The following is a 21,053-nucleotide window of genomic DNA, read 5'->3' as shown; positions in this document are numbered from 1 at the left end:
CATCTATTCATTCACCCTTCTGGTACCCAAAAGATTAATGTACAGAACATGTCAAAACCAGCCTACATATGCACCTGATGTGGTGGATCCCTGGTATGCACACAGGACTCTGGTCCTGCAAGTAGTTTTCTGAACAGATAAGTTCCATGGTCATTTGTATATTTTTTACTTGACGAAGACAAGTATTTGGGTCCGTTGTCAGTAAAGACTCTTTCAACCTTTCTAAGCAAGCGATGGCAGCATAAATATCAATAACCTGGGGGATAAATCATAAAATTCATGTATCCAATTGTCTAATGAACATTTCCCAGTGTTCTTTAATACAATTGTGAACGATAGGCATTTTACAAAAACTAAAATCCTTTTATTCAGCAAATTGCAGACATCATTCTTTATTCCAGTATTTTAATTGTTTACCAAGACCAAAATATATCATCTGACTAATCTTAATATCTGATGTAAATTATTAGATCCTGTTAACACTGTCTGTTCTGCCTTCTTAACCTGCTAACGGGGCACATGATACAGGATTTAGCACTTGTACATGCAGATGTTGTATAGCCAGGATATTCGACAGTATAAAGATATTTATATTTACAATATACTCGTAACTTTAAAGACCAGGTCAGTGGCACTGAAGGACTAATCTATTGATTCATACATATAATACACCAAAAGATCACTCTGTCACATAATAGTAAAAGGTTTCCTTTAATATCATCTGTACCCCACTTCCTAAGTAGAGTCTTACCATCTGTTCATTGCTCATCCCTTTTGCTTTTTGCTCAAGGTCTTTTAGGACTGATGGCATTAGGGCAGTAATCCTAGATAGAGTTTGCAGCCTGTGCTTGAATGTATGATAGGCCAGATGCACCCACGGAAGAGTCAACTCAGTATCTTTTGTTGATTGTGTTAACTCCTCGATACACATCGAAAAAGCAAGTTCCATAAGCTGCAACACAATGTAAGGGAGTAAGATTAAGATAATGTTAAAAAAATATATATTGGGATTTTTTAACCAAACACATTATGCATGAGGACATCACAAGCACTGTACCTAAAAGTCCCATGGAAAAATAAGTAATTTTTAAAACTGAGAACTGAGAATCAAGCCTACCGTTGTTAAATGAATCTTACCATTAACTCTATATCACATGAAACATTCATGGTAAGGATGATGAAGTCTCTCTTATAGAACAAGAAGACCGTGTCTTGGTGATCCTTGCTCAGTAAGGAAAGGTGCTTTCCCAGTGGTGCCATTGAGAAGATGTGTAAGAATTTCCCTACACAACCTAAGGAAAGAATGGGAATATTAGAAAGGAAAAAAAAATCAGCCCTTTGTTTCTTTTGCTTCAGAATATGCAAGAGTTGTCACTGACCCATACTTTGGGAGGATTCAATGTACTGAGCGTGTGCCCATATTCCCTCCAAATAGTCTTTTATCCTCCAGCTGAAGGGTATGGAATTTGTTTTCCAACGCATGAGGTTCATGTTGTTTTTCACTCTTATTGTGTTGGCTTGAGAGCTGAAATAAAAAACAGACTTGGGGATAAACTGCTTTTCCTAATTTCCACGAACTGTATCATCATATACATTGAAGAAGGATAAGTGAGGCCTAAACCCTGCATATGCAGAATGTTGTAATAGTAAAGGAATTACATGTACCTTTGTTCACTTCTATAATAGGAAATATTTAGAAAATGTTCATTACTGAAAATAAACATCCACAGAACTTTCAGGAAGTCGGGCACATCGGGGTTCACCAAAATATCCAGGTTGGCATCAGAGTCCAGTATGGACAGAAGGTGTGCCAAGATGGGAGTTACAGACGTCTGAATACGTTTCCACAAGGTTTGCCTGCATATATAGAAAAAAAAAAAGGATTTTCTTAAGTAATCTAACAAGGTACTACAAAAATCATCTAAAAGTAATTATTCTGTAGTCAGCCAATATGAAATATATATTCCTGGGCAACATTATTTATACCAAACTACAAAGCAAAAAGGAGAGTTGATGAGAATTTAGAGACATGCATGGGAATTTAGAATTAACAAGTACCGTATTTGACCTTTCTTATGCATTGTTGACCTTATGAAAATCCAACCTAGGGGTATATATTCTAACCTGATTTTGCACACATGCTTTACCTGAAAGTACCAGCTTCCTGTAAAGCTTTAGGATTAGCGGCCTCTCGTATGACCCACTCTTTTGCCGAATAAGCATTTTCTTCCTGGTCTTTAAGTATAAGGTGAAGGCGACGTTTTAGCATTTTTAGGAAGGAGGCTGTGGAGCCAAAAGAATCAGAGAATAGTTATCATATATACATTTCAAGTATATATACATGTGGTAGCAACAGAACTTAGAAGGATTACCTCTCATTCAGGCACAAAAGTGCTATTGAGGTTAGGCACTAGTGCTTGATAATTAGGCTTGACTAACAAAGTATTTTTATATAAGACCCCCATTTGTGGAAAGGTACAATGCCATGCTGAAACAGGAAAGTGCATTCCCAGACTTCTGCCTTCAAGAGTCCGCTGTTGGACTGTCAGGCAGTAAAGCATGATTTATCATGCTTTCCTAGTGCTACAGGGTTCAATCCTAGCACGCTATACAGAGCTACAGTAAGTCGAGGGTTGCCATTACAAATGGTGATCCTATACTTGCGTGCGTGGCTGCTCATCCCTGAAAACCCACTTTATGAATGCCGCGTAATGTAAATAATATGTGTCATACCTTTTATCTGGTCCTCTGAACTCAGGAGGTTTATCAGTATGTCCACCCTCCTAGTGTTGCGACTTGAAATTCTCTCCTCATCCCTCAGCATTCCTATAGCATTTTGTACACAACTCCGGATGAGAATGGTAGTGTCTATTAACTGCAAAAGGAAAAGATGTAATCCATTTTTATCCCACACAATTTCTTCTATGAAGTCTTGACAATTTTCTTGATATTTCTATTATAAGGTTCTGTTCACTACAAAGGGGCCCCTAAGTTAGACGGAGTCATTTTCCAGTTAGTGGACTCCAATATCCATTTATTTCGCCAATATATGGCTGAAGTGGTCCTCTAATTTGAGGAGAGAGAAACAAAATCAGCCTTTAACGAATGATCACAGATTCTCCCCTGCCACCAGCTAGGTGAAGTATGCTGCACAACTGAAGACATGGCTGCCTCCTGTGCATTGGGGTACACCAACAACTTCCCACTTGGTACATGAAACACGAGAGCAAGAAAATCAAAGAGGCAACCTTGAATTTAATGTTTACAGTGCATGTGGTTGCTTTTACAATGCGACTGAAATAAAAACAAAAAGCAACCCCTACATCTTCAGGTTTGTGTGCAGTCTCCCAGCCAGGAGTCACTTTGGGAATGTGAGTCTCATTTGCGATATCTGTATCCATTTCTTCATCTTCAATTTCTGGCTCTTGAGTTGGCTCACAGTCCATCCGCTCATCAGCCATTTGAACATCCGCCTCTGGATTTTGTATTCTGTACTCACTCTCAACTGCTTTCCCATTCTCATGCATTCTCTTAGTTTCTATCAGTTAAAAAATACAACAATAAAAAATAATTCCCATTTAAATATTGTGTTGTAAACAAATTATATGATTACTAATATTTATACTGAATTTATTTACATAGCACCACCATATTCCATAGCTCTGTTACAACAGGAGATATTTAACAAAGAGAATTTAAAATGACAATACCATTAACACATGTAAAAAAGTACAGAAAGAGAAGAGGGTCCTGCTCATGCAAGCTTACAATCTATTGTATTCTTAAAGAATAAATAACAATTAAAGTAACTTATTACTAAGTTCACATCAAAGGCCAGTGATGTCTTACCGTTGTCTTGGAACAGTTGGCTTATGGTGAAGTGTTGTAAGTCCGTTATGTCTGACACCATATCTTTTGACTTCCTTAGATCATCTATATGTATAGACTGCCACAGCCCTGATAATGACAGATGTCACATAATTTATTAAGCAACAAGCAAATGGATTAAAGCCAGGCAGTAGTAACTTGTGTTTTATTGACTAACCTATCTAGAAGTCTAAACTAATCAGCTTTATCTGGGGGCTTTATCTGTTAGTTGTACAACAGTGTATATTGTATTTTGTATCTTGCATCCAATAATATTGGCATACCTGCCGACCTTCCCAGGGTAGACTTCCTGGAACTCTTCTGAAGGAATGGCTTTGTTAGGGGGAGGTGCTAGCATTACATGGGGCGAGGCTAGCCTCAGACAGCATTAGGTAGGAGGAGAAGTGGGCAGGGAATGGGTGTGGCCAAACTGTGCCTCAATTAGAGACTCTGGGTCAAACTTTCAGAGTTCCCAGGTAGTATCCTCTTTGACAGGCAAACATATGAAAAAATTGTTTCAATAAAAAAAAGTCCTACCTCCACGGAAGCCAACGTACGATGTCCCACCGTGCATTCTGGGAAGCTTGGTTATGAAATAAACAAACACCGAGACATCCGCAATATTCACTTTATTAACTTCATTTACTGTGGAGTACCTAAGAAAACACAAAATGTCACAAAATAATAAAAATAAAAAAGAAATCGCAGCTGTAAACAATTAGTAGTGAGTTTTACCAGAATAAACTAGATGCCAACAGTAGTAACAGTAGTTGGACAAGCAGACAGTCCCCAATATAAACAAGAAAGGATCTTTGTCCTCTATCAATCTCCTTCAAGCTCTAGGTAATTTTTTAATACAAAACTCAAATTCAGTAAAGATCAGGAAAGGGTTAAGAAACTGCCCACAATTAAACCCATATACTCATTGTATCATCCCAAGAAGCACCTAGAACGATATTTGAAATCATGTATAGCTAGCAGTCAAGGACATATAGAACTTTACTGGAAACAGGAACAGCAAGGAACACATAAAAAGTGTCAAAATGGCATCTTACTGGCAAAATAAATGTGAATTAAACAGATCACCATTATAATTCCAATAGACATCTTTATTCAGGTTTATATAACTGGCCCAAAATGTTTATCTGCCTTGCCTTTGTTTTTCTAGCAATACATATAACTGTTTATGACCTACTTAATAACACCTTTATTTTGTCAACCCCAAATTAATATTATAGTATATGGCACAAAGCTCCTTACTTTGCTGATGCAACAAGATGAGCTCCTTGAGAACCTTCCTCAAAATCTGTCTGTATAATCAGAATTTGAATTCCACGTGCATGTTCAAGGAATCCCCTTCATAAGGATATACATGAGAAAATATATTTAGCAAAGTGCAACTAATAATGTAATAAGTTAACTTAATAATAAGACAAAAGTGTCCCTATGGACATTTGAAATGAAATTGAGAGATATAAAAGGTGAAAATTCATCAAAGTATTATTATTAATCTTTTCTTTAGTTGCAAAGCTAGCTAGAGCCAGACGCTTACCTTATTTTTTTCAAGAATGAATATTCTGTGTCAAACTGTTGAAGGGACAAGATTTCAATATTTTTAACCTGGTTCTGTAACCCAACTTCTAAGATATTCTTGTCAGGTGATGTAAGGAGCCGAGAAAACGTTGTTATCTTGAAAGCGAAGAGAGGAAATCAATTTAATATGTAGATACAGTAGAAAAATACATTTTTAAAAAGTTCAGAAATGCTTTTTTGATTAGACAAAGTAGTTACCTCTGTGTATGATGCTTGATTGCCAGATTCTGAACCAATGTGGCTGTGCAGAAAATCCAGAAGAGAACCGTGATTTTGTCTCTTGAAATATTCATCAATTAATTCTTTGTTACCAAGACGGACGACAGAGTCAGGTGTCGCACACTTCAACAAGACCAGTTTTGCTGCATCCTTCACCTTTCTTTTATTTCCATGGCTTGCATCTGCATGGTTTTTGGTGATTTGCAAAACAACTGAAGCACAGGTGTCTGAGTGGTATCCCACAAATACATCAGATGGGCTATATTCTCGTTTTTCCAACATAAGGTGTTCTGTCTTAGCAGCAGTGAAATAGTCTATCCAGTTCTTCAGGTCCGCAACAACACTTTTTTGTTTATCACTTAGAACAGTGTTTATATCCAAGTAATGCTTTTCAAGTCTGTTTATCAGAGGTATTGGAAAATCTTTGTATACCACTTCTTTTTCTTCTATGACAATCAATCGGAACTTTGGATGCACTCTGCATTTCACTCGATGTGTTCCAAGACCCAAGTCAACATATTTTTGGCCAGCTAGGTAGACATAGTACTGGTTCAGTGCATCATACAGACTCTCATACAGATTTTGAAGATTGAGAAGTATGACCATTTGTCCGGTTTCCATACAGATCTTAATGCGGTTGATGTTTCTGCAGATCTGAGTATACTCTTGGTCTTTCGGGAAGCTGGAACCAAATATAATTTCAGGTTGTTGATCCTCTGTACGTAAAGCTTGCTGGAGGATCTGTAACGCAGCATAGTTTTTCGTCAGTATAAGCAAATACCGACATTCGTTGTCATCTGGATCACTTTTAATGTTCTCTATCACCAAGTCCAATGTTTTATTACTGTCTCTAAGGGTTTCTCCTTTTGTAGGCATAAAAATTTCCAAGGCATTGATTTCATCTTTCCCGCTGAAATTCCGTAAGACAGCACGAGCTATCTGATTCAAACTCGGCTCCTCCTGTGAATGCTTGGTATATGCAAACACCATTTTGATCAGACTGTAAAAGTCACGCAATCCAAAGAATTCCTTATTTTGTTCCTTCTGAGTGTCGCAAACCTTTTGGTAAGCCTTTGCAAAGTCTTGGAAATAAGACTTAACCTTCAGGAAGGCTAGTTTCTTAGAGGAGCAGATTCCCTTAGCACTTTCAATAAGTTCATTTTCACTAGGATCTCCTCGAGATACAAAAATTCCCCTGTTCATTTTTGCTGGATCGAGTGCCCAGTTAGAGATTCCTATAAAGCCAACCTTTTTGTGAGGGGAGGGATCATCTTCAATGCATCCATCCTCTAGCAAAGGATGGAGAGTCTTTAGGGGCATTTTTGGAGAGTCTTCTGCGAGGCCGATCTCGTCTAAGACGACCACAGATACATATTCATCCAAATTCTTGCTCTCTTGGAAGCGAGCACAGTGCTTAAAAGTTCCTATGATGCCTTCAGGAGTTGAGTGAGGACTGCATTGAAAGGAAACCAGGTGGATTTGTTTAAGGGATTTGTATAGCTCTGTATGAGCAGCTTGGCCTTGCATGGCATCTGCTACAATAGTTTTTGCCAAAGATTTTGAGCTCCCAGGTTTTCCAACAAGAAATAAAGGGATCTTAAGTTCAATGCAGACAACCATCATGAATACATTTTCCTTCAAAGCAAGATTCTTGGCAATGGTATCTCTTAAATGTACCCCAGATAAGAAAAGATCCTGCATAGTTGTGATTTCCTGCAGTATCTCTGATGGATCATTGTAGGGCCGTGGAAAAGCTTTACATATAGCTTTTCTGTAGGACTCTTTGGCCTCTAAAGAGGCATGGTAGCATACACCAACAGCAAGGACCAAGCACCAAACTGATCCATTTTTTGTAGTTGGCATTTTATGGCCCATCATTTTCAGGTTTTGTAATAGTTGAACACTATGGTTATAAAACCATTTGAAGACCTCTATGCATCGCTCCACATCTCTCAAGCTAACAAAACTGCATTCATCATTTCTTTTTCTCATGTATGACTGAGAAATGGAAAGTACATTAGTTAATAATTGAATGTCATCGGTGGAAACGCCCAAATCTTTTGCCAGCCGTTGTACAATCTGTTGGATGTACTTCTTTTCAGTTTCATTGTTCAACTGTCCAAAATCCCACACAAGTGGCATTACACTGGGAGGCAAGGCATGTACACGGTAAACAAGCTGTCTTAAGGGAATGGTACCAAGTCTTTCTTTGGTCTCATCTGCTTTAACTCTGTACCCTAAACCAGCAGATTCTAATCTGTCAATCATTTCTTCAGTGTGCTTCCGATAAGGGTTGCAGGCAGCAATAATCTGCAGTCCAGAGTTTTCTCTTAAAGGTTTCCCATCCACAGTATGGTCACACAAGGCTTCCTTGATGCTGCTGATGGCGTCTGTTGTATTAGCTTCATCAAAAAACAACACAGTATCGCATTGGAATTGTTCTGTATTTCTGAGAGCTCTAACTTCCGCCTCCAAAATGTTTTTGTAGATTGTGTCAGCACTGGTACCTCCATGGACTTTTACAAGCTTCATGTTATCTGCTTCAGCAAATCCCTTGCACAGATGACACAAAAACTTTATTAGTCTGGTTTTTCCACATCCGGTTTCCCCCATGATTACAACAGGGATACCACATCGAAACCTCATTTTAATGGCCAAAATCTTGAGTATATTGTCCATGGTGAGCTCATATGTGTCATCAGGATCAAAGGGCCACTGAATGCCCAAGACCATGCATAGTCTGCTTATTTTTTCATCTCTAGGTAACTTGTCAAAGTCAACATTGAAAGGAACTCTCTGAAGCATTAACCCTTCATAGAGTTGTCGGGTCATGACATTGTTCTGGATTACACTGCCATTTCTAGGATTAATTGCATCCACTCCACCTGCATTATTTAGATGCAGGTGGAAACCGATGAATGTCATGGACACGTGGTCCTCGTTGAAAAAAATGTAGGGATGTGGCTCAGATTCCCATTTTTTACGTAGCAAAAAAGGAGCTAGGTCTTCTTCACGGATATCATTTAGGTCCAACGTTTGCCTTCCTGGACTTTGATCTGCAATGTGCAATGAAGGTGTTGCAAAGTCCTTTGCCATAAGTATCATAAAATTTACTACAAATCTTTTAAACCCTTGCAGAGTATCGCCAACAAATTCAGGATTGCAGAATGTTGAAGATTCACAGTCTTTCAGCTGAAGGTTTAAAAACCACGTAAAGTTTCTTAGTTCTGACCAAGATGGATCAATCATTCCACAGTACAGTAAGAACATCTGGAGACATGTTGCTGGAGTTCCTTCCACAGAGCCTTTTCTATATATAAAGGCATCTAAATTATGATTTTGCTGAAAACGAACCAAGTACTGGAATGGTCTCTGAAAACATTCGCTACGAAATTCCTCAGTGTCCATTTCTGGGTCCCCGGCGTCTTTAGAGTGATTCTCTGTGACTCTAGCCAGTACCTCTTTTGGGGAACGACATGATATCTTGGGGAAAAAATCAGTAAAAGAACTCTGCCTTGCATGATGAATCTATATTTAAAAAAAAAAACAACTTTAGTTAATAAACAAAAGAACAAATACAAGTATATGCTTGTTGTCATTTAAATAATACAATATGTATAAACGATACGTATAAGATTTGATTTTAATAATAGATTAACTATGTGGATCGTGCAAAGATATGTACATAAAAGATTTACAACATGCCTTCCTAATTTCTGTTTTAATTATAAATGACGTTGAAATATTTAATCAACAAAGTAATTAGCTATTGAGGAAGTAGCAGTCAGGTCCATCCTTGTTAACCGTAACGTTTCAAGGGCACAAGGTAACGTTAGCGAAAATGGGATCGATTTGAAAGACATTAATATATTTTATAGAGTTCCTTTGATAAAGTAAAGTCGTCTTTTTATGCAAATAGTAGGAGATCATTTAGATATACAACATCACTGAGGACCTTTACAAAAGTGCAGTCAGATTAATGCTCTACCTTCATCAAAATAAGTTCAGCAGCATTTGTTTTTATTATTAATACTTACAGATACTGGTTGCTTCTGATACAAAGAACCAGGGCATTCCAGGATCTCAACGATGTATAATTGGCAGGGACGGCATTTCCATATTCGTCCTTCCGAATCCATCAGGTACTGCAGAACCAAAAGCTTGAAGAGAAATTCTGAAATTCCACTATTCACCTTAGAAGAAAACAAGCAAACGTGGACAATGAAGTTATATTCTAGCATGTGGTAAGAGAAGAAAATGAGAGGAAGGAGAGCGAGAGATAGAACATTAAAGTGGAGACAAGAAAAGAGTGAGCGGGTGGAAGAAATGACAGTAGAAAAAATAACGAATCTACTAAAAAATATACTTACGGAAGATGTAATATCAATGTGAAATATAATAGGTCTGGCTTTGTGCTCGCGTCTTAGAAAAGGAAGAAGTGTTTGAAGCACCTTGTTTTCATCAACCTTTGGCTTGATCAGTCGAATAATTTTATGAATCGGTTTCTTGCTTGGAAATTTGTCCTCCAGTGCTTTGTGCAATCTCTTTACGTATAGAGACTTACCTGAAATAGAGTAAGTCTATCCTATGGTAATCATGTTAGACTCTGTTCTCAATACATTCAGTCATTAAAAACGATTCAACAGCAAGTACCAGTTGTAATTATAGATTATTTATTCATAAAAAGGTACTAGCTTGCCCCAAATGAAAACCGAGTGGAGAATGGACAGGGACCAAACACTAACACTCCCACCTTCATATCAATGGCTACCCGGGAGACACAGACATGGCAATCAGCTAGGATTTCCCAGGCATGGTTAATGTTGTGTACTAATTTCCAAATGCATAGAGGTCTGAATAACAATAATGATTAGTACCATGTGTGACATGAATCATGTTATATAAAGTCATGTTTGTTGGATAGCTATTTCAGGTAAAACATGTGTTTGTCAAATATAATATCCAAATCTGTCCAATGTTATGCAAACACTAGGTCTGTGCTACTTGCACTCACCAACTCCTGCTCGTTCGGATGCCACTATACCAACACTCATCCCATTCTTAAAACAGGAAGCTGCTGAGATGATATCTTTACCGACTGCAAAGTGGTTTGCTAAATAACCCTGTATTTCAGATAGGGGTCTCTGAGGAATCAGGTGTACTTTGTATTTGCTGAAGACAGAAGGGATGTAGCAGTGCTCCTTGTCACTGTTGCACAGAATCACAAGGTTATACTTTTCCATTCCTTGTGATTGTAACTGTTGAAACAGCTGTTCCGACTTGTATGCGGTTTCATAGCTGAGTTCATCTGCAAACAGCAAGCTATAGATTTTTCTACCCTTACAGCCAGGGGTGAGACATCTCCTCAAAAATAAAGCCACTTCTTCAAATGTAGTCTGTGGTGTGCAGAGGAGAACTTCATCGTATGATGGCAGTGGTTGTGTTGAACTATGCATGTATGTGGCAATAGTGGTAGACAAAATTTCTGATCTGTGACAAAGGACCAAATTAGGACAACCTTGCTGCAGACTGGGATGAAGATCACGCATCACTGGTGTCTCCTCAGCATCTGCCAAAGCTGCCAAGCAGCAGCCAAGTCTGTCAATATCAAGACATTCAGGGAATAAAGAGCTCATATAATTCATGGAAAACTCCCAGACAGCCCCCAGCTTCTCCATCACATTTGTACATTTCTTTAATTTTGACATAAATCCCATCTTATCTGGAGAGCCAAAACCAACCGAGGGGTCTGAAGAACTGGTCTTTGGGTAATATAAGGCTTTAACAATGTTTACTTTTGTGCACTCATGCTTGATAAAGGATAACATTACAAGAGCCTCTTCCTGTATATCTCTCCTCTGAAACTGTTGGCACAGGTAAACCAGTTGCTCTGCGGTGTAATAGTTTAAGTAGTAAAGCTGGGATCGCTCTTTGTTCATAAATGCTATCCACTCTTCCAAGAAGTTTTCAATAGTTTTGCACACACTTGGAAGCAGTTCAGTAAGTGATCCCAGAGCTTCCAGTTCACCAATATCACCGACATTGAACTTCATTCTAATTCCATCTTTCATGTCATCAGAGCAGTAGATTGATGCTTCCCAAGTCCTGAACAACATATTTCCAGCCAGGTAAAGATCAATGAACGAACTGGCAAGCCTTTGTACATTGGAAAAAATCTGTGCAACAGAAGAAAGAATCAAAACCCAAAACATGCAAACAATGTTCATTGTATTGTACAGAAGAACCTATTAATTCCTAAACTTTTGTGGAATGCTGTGTTTCAAAACTGCCTGAAGATTTTCCTGGGACACCCCTCTGGAGAGATCTTTTCCAACTTGATTTCACATCCACATATACGATATAATAGGGATACAGATAAATAACACACACACACACATATATATATATATATATATATATATATATATATATACACACACATACACACATATATACACAGCAAATGCTCTGAAAAATACCCCTTGTCTTATAATCGGGGTCGTCTTATAATCAGACCTCAACTAGGTCTGACTATGAGACTAAGACCCAGGATCCTCCTGTCCCCCCCCCAACTTGCCGGTACTTCTGAGTCCCCGGTGCTTAGTCCAGGCAGCGTGTAGAGCTCTACCCGATTCGCGTAGACAACTTCCGCTGCAGCCGGGAGGAGGTGCGGTTAGCAGCGGGGGTTGTCTGCGTCCATCGCGCAGACCTTCCCCAGCTGTCAGAGATCAGAGTAAAGCTTGCCCATCTGTGTATATTAGAAGAATACAGTGACCCCCTCATCACCCCTTTCAAATACTGCTTTTGTAATATTATGGTATACTATATCTAGACATATATTAATTTCCAAGTTACAATTACTTATATTAACATGACATTTGTTACCTCTGAAAACTTTTCAACTTCAACATTGCCCTGCTCCCCCTTCCCAGACATAAGCATGAGTTTGTTCAGAAGCTCCTTGAGCTCTTCTAGATTATAGGTCCGCACTTCCTCACCATCTTCATTACCGTCTGGAAGTGTCAAACTAAGGACACTGTCTGCAGTAATCTGCCAGAGACATCAAAAATGAATAAAAAACAACTGTTTTTCTTTATGCATTGACCAATATGTGATTTATTGATAGTAACAGTTATAAAATGTCTTATTTTATAGAAGGATTTACTTAAACAGGACCTGCTGCAGTTCTGATATGGGAAATCTAGATTGGGCTTGAATAGTTTAATGATAGGTTGCTTTATACATATCTAAAATAAACATTATAAACTTCTACAGATGTACAGAAATCACACAAATCACCTTTCTGTTTCCTTTGGGTGCTTGAATGATGTAGATGCCTTTTTTGTTAATTGTTGTTGCCAAGGACAAAGATGACAATTCCACAGACCCATGACTCTCTTTGACAGTTTTAAGCCACTCTATATGACGAGCAGAATCCCTCTAATAAAGAAATCAACAACCATATATTATAACAGCGACAGATCTATTATTCAAATGTGTCTAGACGTCTGTGCAGTTGATCACTTTATTCTAATTGCCATTTCCCTTTGTTCTCATTTGATTAAATATATTGAGAGCATTTTTCCCCTAGACTTACCAATTTATTTGGAAGATTTTTGTCATTTTCTAATGCATTCCAGAGTTTATTAAAGCATCCCATTAATTTATCAAATCCAAAGTCTGTTTTCAGCTCGAAGAGTAGTGAAGAATACCCCAGAACCGTGTCATGGAAACAGGCCACGCGGTCTACATCCATGTCATTCTCACCAGCAGAAATGGAGGCCAAGTCAACAAACACCTTCAGTTCATTGATATCTAAACAGTAAAAGTGCAAAATCACTTCAAGTTCACGAAGACGGCTCATTTTTTTATATATATAAAAACTGATTTTCTGTATACTTCCAAGCATCTTACAGCAGCCAAATAGCTGCAGATAAACAGCACGTTGCCATACAAATACACTAAATCATCTAGTGATGTGGAGGTGGATCATTCTACATAAGGGCTGGACAAATCCCAGGCGCCAGGTCGCTATGCCAACTCAGAATTTTGTCCTGGCGCCTAGGAGTTTGTCAGCCTCTTACATTCACAAAAAAAATGCCCCCGCGTCACCACGCGGGGGCGCTGCTGCTGCTGTCTGCCCAGGAGTCTGGGCAGACAGCACAGCCACTCAGAGCCCGCCCCCGAGATCACTCCCATGGAGTGATCCTGTAGGCTGAAACCGCGATTGCAGGAAAACCTGCAATAGCGTTTTCAGCTGCCACAGGCAGCTTCAGGAAAGGGGGTTCAGTGTTGATTGGGTCCCCACACAAGTGTGGGGACCTGACACAACATCCCCCTGCTGCCTGATCGCTCCATGAGAGCGACAGGGCAGTGTTAACCCCTTCAATTCCACAATTGTGTATAACACATTCGTGGCATTGCAGGGGTTAACATTTGTCCCCACAAGCTTGTGGGGACTAAATATCAGTCAATGCTGTGCTCCAATGGAACATCAGCATTGAAAGCGTAAAAAAAAAATATATATATAAATTTTTTTTTACAAAAAAAAAAAAACAAAAAAACAAACAAAAAAAAAAAAAAACAGCACTGACCTGAAAGTCCAGGGTGCTTCCAGGTCAAATGCTGTGAGTTTAGTAAGTGGGCTGATGATGATCAGATCACTCCTAACCAACTGTTAGTTTAAAAAAAAATCCTGGCTCCTAACTTTTTTAGTTGGCGCCTAGATTCACAACAAATTTGTCAAGCCCTGTTCTACATGATGCATAGAAAGAGGAAAGTAAAAGAAGAAAATACAAAGTAATTTGAGAAAACAAATGTTGTTATGAAGGGTATAAAGAGGGAATGAATGAGGTAACTATGAAGAAAGACATTAATAAATATGAAAAGGGACAACATCTAGTAAAAATAAGACACGACTATAAGGAAAATAAGACGTTGGTATAAAAGACAAGTGAGGAAACAAAGAGATGGAATGTTTGGCAGAAAGAGACATAGCATTAATTCACCTTCCAATCCTTCTTTCACCCAAAAGAAAAAGTCTTTTCTCAGTATCACTTCTTTAAGACATCTGGCTCGTTGCTCTGTTATCTCCGACAGAAGTTTTTTTGTCTTCATGATTTCATCATTGATACAAGACAAAGGTTTCTGCTTGTAGTTCTCAAAGTCATCAGCCTGCAGCGTAGATATCATGGTAAGCAATGTTTCTAATACTCCTCATCGTACCAAGTGAACATGTTAGTCTGAACATCAGCTTCAACCTGAACAACAACTGACTTATATAACAATATTTACTTACAAAGTGCAGCAATGTGTCCAGGGTACTGAAATCTCCAGAAAGGTGTAAGCAATTTTTCAGGTCAGTTACAATCTTGGCTGAATCAAAGCCAACATGAAGTTGATGGTACTGTTGTATTTGAGTTAGGCGCTCATCAATCCATTGACCATTATCCTCTGTGCGTAAACGTTGCATGATGCGGAATTCAGCACGCAATTCACTGTCATTGTTCTTAAAATCCTTCAAAAAAGTGTCCACAACATCAAATGTCACCAGGCCGGATTTGAGGTCTTCATAAATCTGTTTATATAGGTCAAAACAGGGAGTGAACAATGTGGTCACTAAATCATCAATGGCCCATTCAAAGTCATCTGAATCTTCAACACAACAAGCTTCACTTTCCCAACATGTAGCGAAAATACAACTTTTTCTTAGAGTGTGAAGTTTTTGAGCCATAGTCATCACGTTTTCACTGAGATTATAATATGAAACAGCATTGCTTGGATGGGCTTCAGGGTCATAAGTCTTTACAGACACCAATTCATTCAGTTTTTGCGGTAGCAAATTTTCTGAGTGCCTTTCCTCAATCTCTGAAAGATCAACTACAAAGAAAAGGAACATCGCATGTCAGAATTTCTTTTTATTCACTAAAGTAATGTATCTTACAAATCATAGCCGTGACTTTGTATTACTGCTATATGCAGATGACACATCTCTGCAGTAGTTTAGGATTTAATATGTTCTGGTGGTCTCACAGTACTAAATAGACATATTTAATAATAATAAAAATAACAAGCTATAAAAATATTTTTCTAAACTGAAGAGCTCGTATTCTTCACTTGTCTAATACAAAAAGCAAACAAACTGGTAACAATACTGGCTCAAGAGCTTATTTAAACTGACGGGACTGTCACTGATGACATCATGTAGAACCATATGCAATACAAAATGTTTAAATCCTGTTTTAGCTTGCAATTCATGAGGAACAATCAGCCATTTAGGTAATATGTGTTAAGATGTTCTACCTGCCCCATATCTCTGGAATCTACTTCTCCTGAACCTTCAGCATTCACCCTCCCTCCCATCATTCAACAAACATCTCAAAACCCACTTCTTCAGAGAAGCATTACACCTTAGCTGCTAGAACTTCCTTGTCATTGATACAACCACCACACTACCTCTCAACCTTTCTCTGGGCCTTATGTTTGTCACCCCATTCCCTCAAGATTGTAAACTTGCAAGCTGGGCCTCTCCACATAATGTATCGGTTTGTCTTACTCTCTCAATTCTCGTCTTGTCATACCCCTTGAATATATGTATTGTATTAAGCGCTGCGTAAATTGTTGGCACTATATAAATAAAAGATAATAATAATACCTATTCTGATAAACTAGTCACATTGGAAACGTGATTTGTCATATTTTTGAAAGCTTGAACCCTTTTTCTTTACTCATGTAAAATGTTGTCTCATGTTTAATACTTTGGTTAATGGCTGAGTGTTTGGAACACAATAGCAACTGTAAAATCATCTTCATTGTCTCTGTGGTGGTTAATATGATTAAACCTTCAAAGAAAATAATAAAATTAAATATCTATTTGCTTAACATGATAGATAATCATGAAACGGTTAGCCTCCTAAGTGGAGCAGAAATAAAAACACGTTGCATTTAACTTTTACAGAAACTGCTTGAAAACCCTTTAAACGTGTAATTCTATAGATATATGGATTTCCATACCATTTATGGACTCTCGGATGGTCTGGCACATCTTCAGCAAACTGTCCACACAATCATGTTCTTCTTTCAAAGACTGCATTTCCTGCTGTCTCCATTGTAACACTTTTTCCAAGAGGAATATTGGAAATTTTTCTTTTACTTCAGTTACTAAATAAAATAGTTTACAGATTAACAGACAAATGAATGTTGCATTTTATCCCAAAAAAAAAAATCTTTATGTTGTCTAGTATTCATTGAGTTAAGATTTAGTCACATAAACCTTTAAGAATCTCGAGGTCACTTCTTAGTCTGTGGACTACATATTGTTATGAAGCATGAACCGTTTCTCAACTGTTGCACCTAAAGAATCATCCTTTGAGTTCTCGAACACCCATGTTACATTGTATTCAGAAAAAAAAAAAATCACCTTAAGAATTTAGTAGGGATTAAGGAACATGAAGTATCGATGATATATTTAATTGATGCAAAGATACGTTGGCATCCTATAGTATTTTGTGGGAATCAGACTAGATTGGCCCAATGGTTCTTATCTGTAACTGTTGTAATGGTTAACCGATAATACTATCCTGAATATAAGACGGGGCCAAGGACCAAGTAAGCTGTCACGTTTAAATTTCAATGATTTACCTAATCTACATATGTTTGAGAACTGCTTCTTGTTCTCCAAGATGCATTCCAGACGTTCCAGCTGTATACTTCCATTCATTACTCCATGTGTAGCATCTAGAATGACTGCATTTGATCGCATTACCAGTTCTTTAATGTCTTCAGGCATTTCACTGTTAGGGTTAGTCTCTGTAAGAGAAATAATTATTACTAGATTATAAACTCTGAAGCAGAAGATAATATAGACAAGTAATACTGCACACAATAAATTATATGTTAGCCATAGAGTAAAGCTGTACAGTAATATAAAAGGATGTTTCATTTATCTGCTTCCACATTTTCTAATGTTATTGTGGGTATTTTGGGAAGTTATTTGCATACCTGGGAACTCTCCAGGTTTGACCCACAGTCTCCAGGTAAAGCCCTGATCCCCCAAAGGGGCAGTGTTTTGCCAGGACCCACCAACCTCTTCTACAACTCCCAACTACTTAAGACTGTTTGTGGCTAGCCCCGCACCTATGCTCAGCTAGCCTTGTCAGCCCCACCAATATGTTTAACTATATCTTATTCGGAATCCTTCATGCAGGGAATTAGAATTAATCTAAATAGTATCTTTATTTCTTTTCAAATAATTCTGGTAAACAAAGTGTGGGCAAACCTTACCATACAGTTTGAATATAAATTCTGCATCAGTCCATTGCATTAAGTGCTGCAGAACCTCATAGTCTCTAATTGGATTTCCATCGTCACGCTTCGGCCAAGAAGTTTTAATAATAGCAGAGACCAAATGGCCAGAGTTTCTTAAATTGCCAATTTTCAGTTGGCTCAAGATATTTCTTTGGGTCTAAAAATACAAACAAAACATTTCTAATATAAGGTTGAAAGAGGAAAAAAAATGGCAGAATGATACCAGCCACCCAACCTGTTCTACCACATTATACACAAATCAGCTTCAATCCCTCAGTTGGACTGGCAGCACATATGTTAAAATCTAATATTCTTTATAAAAATACATAACGGGAAGCATAATGTTGCCCCCTTGGAGGTGTTTACCTGGCATGCGTCGTGCACAGCTTCAATGGCACAATTCTCAATACATTTGCCTATAGACACATGGTATTTTTCAAAAATTGTTTTCTTGTCGCAGTACATCTTAATCTGATCAATTGCCTCTGCCTGTAAAACACAAGATACCATTACTGTATTAACTTATGACATAGCAAAGAAAACCTCTTAACAGCACTACACCGCGTATATATCTGCTGTCGTCTCCACATCCTCCCTCTTTGCTCTGTCCATGACTTGCTTCTCTCCTCATCCGTGTTGCTTCTTTCCCCCCCAGAATTCTCTACCTCTCTCTCGCTGACTAAAACCTACCTGTTCAGAAAAGCTTACAATCTATCTTAACACACAACCTGCATTTTGGAGAACCATCTGTTCCCCCAACCTTCAAGATCACCAGGTCGCGGACTTCACCTTGTGACCTTCGCTAAAACCAAATCATCCTAACCCTAGGGATCCTTTACCTTCTGTCTCATCCCCCACCCCAACCAGCTAATAGGTCGTAAGCTTGCAAAACCAGGGCCCTCTTTCCTTGCTCCCAGCTTCTTGGCTAGCTCAGCCAAATAAAATATATGTTTAGACTTTATTAAGGAGTTACCTGTTTAATTTTCATTCGCAACTCGGAGAGAAGATGTTCTTTCCATTTTGCATTGATATCTTCTCCAGCGTTTTCACCAGCACACAGAAAACAATTCCAGGACTAGAAATAAAACAACAAATTCATAGGTATGTCACCATGGTACATAGTCTACAACATAGTATATGTATAAAAGATGCCTGTAACATATATTTAAATATACAGATTGCTACTGTAATGCTAATGCATTGAGCAACCATCCCCATCACGGAAGCAACATATTCACACATGCATGTTAAGCTCTAATGGTCGTAACTATGCTTAGAACCCCCTAAAGCTACCATCTCTATTAGTTCTCACATAACTCTTAAGTAAGATTACATAGAAGTACAAAGCAGAGACAGATTGGGAGTAATTAGGAGAAATTGAGATGGTTCAAGGTTACCCATTGTGCGGCGCTGTAGGATATGATGGTGCTATAAAAAACAACAAATAATGGCCTCTACACGCCGGACATTGAGTGTCATGTTGCTGGAGAGACAATTACTCAGCTATCATATGCATTAAAGTGCATATGATAGATGGAGTGTCTCTCTAATAATAAAAAAAAACAATATTAGAGAGAAGCTACTAAGTACAACATCAGGTCTAATATCAGCAAATGATTGTGACAACAAAAAATATCATTTACCTTTAACTCTGTAGAATCTAGCTTTAAATATGAGTTAAATGAGTACTTTTCTTGTAACCAGTTTATAGTTAACCGTACAGTCTCTCTGAAAACGTTTTGTATTTCTTGAAGCTCAGATTTTGGCTGCTGCTCGTTACTTGCTTCCTAAAAGGAAAAAAAAATACAAATTCTGGAATTTTGGGATACAATGTGGAATCGTATACCAGACATAGGTTTATATTCACTAAAGCCTGTATTGTCCTGGAGAAAAAAAAATTCTTGGGTAGTTCACTAAGATGCTGGGGTCCATTGCTAACCCACACTTTGGTAAGCCTCTTTGAAAATCATTGACATAGAATTTGCCAATAGATCAGACCCATTTGGCCCATCTAGTCTGCCAGTTTTTTTCCTGCTGTAAGGACTTTAATCCTTCAGCCCTTGGTCTTAGAATCAGGATAGCCATATGCCTATCTCATGCATGTTAAAAATATTTTACTGTGTTACCCTCTACCACATTTGCTGGGAGGCTGTTCCGTTTATCCATCACTCTCTCAGTGAAGTAAAACTTAATTGCATTACATCCAAGCCTCTGACATTTTGTCCTCACATTTTTTTCTCCAGCTTATCGAAATGTTGCATTTCAATGATTTGCTTAACACGTGGGGACTGTGTAGCAACTACATTTAAGATACTCATGATTTATAGTTCTTCCCCCAATTAAATCAGTGAGGACTAACTTCAAGATAACGTCTATGTGAATAGTGTCAGCACCTCCATCCTCCGCACATAAGAGTTTCTTCCCGTTATCCCTAAAATTAGTGGGAATTGCTGAAAAGCCACCAGACAGCATACCAAGCTTGGACTGTTACCTGTTGAACCGCAGATCCTATGAGGCTTAGGATGATCTCTGCCGTCAAGACTGGCAGCTCACACATATTGAATCGTGGGTTTGCACACACAATACTGTGAAGGTGAAGACTTGCATCACAGCACAGCAAAAGGGAATCTGTGCTGATGGTCGTTCAAATGATGTTGAAAAGACAAAAAAGTGTCAGTAACAGAAAATAAAATTAGGTATATGTTAAAGATTGCAAGGCATATAAGGAAGGGAGTTCTGCTTGTCCATTCAAAAGCGATTATCCAGCCATTGAGACAGAAGTATGAATGATATCGTTAGCCTATCCTGGATTGAGTGTAATTTGCCGATTACCCCTAGAATGTCGGAGTCTGTAATTACGATATCTGCTCCACTCTTTTACTGGAACACAACTCTACCTCCACCATATAAAGTTCCGCACCCGAAAAGTCAGAGAGATACAGGGCTAGATTCTTTGTTCTATAGACAAAGTACCTTAAACAGCTTTGGCTTTTGTGCCTAGAGGAACCTGCAGTATAAATCCAGCCCTGATATAACCAGCTTATGTGTACAAATAACATATATCTAGC

At 38.3% G+C, this 21,053-nt stretch overlaps 1 protein-coding gene across 1 annotated transcript in view; it reads right to left on the bottom strand.

Annotated features, from left to right (window-relative positions):
- LOC149277040 (E3 ubiquitin-protein ligase RNF213-like) overlaps nucleotides 1-20,542 on the bottom strand; it is a 36,569-nt gene extending 16,027 nt beyond the window's left edge. The window contains exons 1-28 of the mRNA XM_089503163.1: nucleotides 20,477-20,542; nucleotides 19,629-19,772; nucleotides 18,959-19,060; nucleotides 18,352-18,474; nucleotides 17,962-18,142; nucleotides 17,299-17,487; nucleotides 16,693-16,830; nucleotides 14,978-15,558; nucleotides 14,688-14,853; nucleotides 13,277-13,494; nucleotides 12,979-13,119; nucleotides 12,565-12,729; nucleotides 10,694-11,855; nucleotides 10,050-10,243; nucleotides 9,717-9,872; nucleotides 5,659-9,207; nucleotides 5,420-5,556; nucleotides 5,128-5,223; nucleotides 4,405-4,523; nucleotides 3,850-3,957; nucleotides 3,324-3,538; nucleotides 2,734-2,875; nucleotides 2,148-2,283; nucleotides 1,666-1,857; nucleotides 1,386-1,525; nucleotides 1,138-1,292; nucleotides 752-952; nucleotides 170-256 (exon numbers count right to left, since the gene is read on the bottom strand). Of these exons, the coding sequence (XP_089359289.1) occupies nucleotides 170-256; nucleotides 752-952; nucleotides 1,138-1,292; nucleotides 1,386-1,525; nucleotides 1,666-1,857; nucleotides 2,148-2,283; nucleotides 2,734-2,875; nucleotides 3,324-3,538; nucleotides 3,850-3,957; nucleotides 4,405-4,523; nucleotides 5,128-5,223; nucleotides 5,420-5,556; nucleotides 5,659-9,207; nucleotides 9,717-9,872; nucleotides 10,050-10,243; nucleotides 10,694-11,855; nucleotides 12,565-12,729; nucleotides 12,979-13,119; nucleotides 13,277-13,494; nucleotides 14,688-14,853; nucleotides 14,978-15,558; nucleotides 16,693-16,830; nucleotides 17,299-17,487; nucleotides 17,962-18,142; nucleotides 18,352-18,474; nucleotides 18,959-19,060; nucleotides 19,629-19,772; nucleotides 20,477-20,542 (9,003 nt within the window). The remainder of the gene's footprint in view (nucleotides 1-169; nucleotides 257-751; nucleotides 953-1,137; nucleotides 1,293-1,385; nucleotides 1,526-1,665; nucleotides 1,858-2,147; nucleotides 2,284-2,733; nucleotides 2,876-3,323; nucleotides 3,539-3,849; nucleotides 3,958-4,404; nucleotides 4,524-5,127; nucleotides 5,224-5,419; nucleotides 5,557-5,658; nucleotides 9,208-9,716; nucleotides 9,873-10,049; nucleotides 10,244-10,693; nucleotides 11,856-12,564; nucleotides 12,730-12,978; nucleotides 13,120-13,276; nucleotides 13,495-14,687; nucleotides 14,854-14,977; nucleotides 15,559-16,692; nucleotides 16,831-17,298; nucleotides 17,488-17,961; nucleotides 18,143-18,351; nucleotides 18,475-18,958; nucleotides 19,061-19,628; nucleotides 19,773-20,476) is intronic.
- Between the last annotated feature and the right edge of the window lie 511 nt (nucleotides 20,543-21,053).

Source organism: Sceloporus occidentalis, unplaced genomic scaffold (genome assembly GCF_023333645.1).
Source record: "Sceloporus occidentalis isolate IW3139 unplaced genomic scaffold, rSceOcc1.0.p SCAF_221, whole genome shotgun sequence".
NCBI lineage: Eukaryota > Metazoa > Chordata > Lepidosauria > Squamata > Phrynosomatidae > Sceloporus > Sceloporus occidentalis.
Note: the sequence above shows the minus strand (reverse complement) of the source record. Positions and strands in the feature narration are given on the sequence as shown.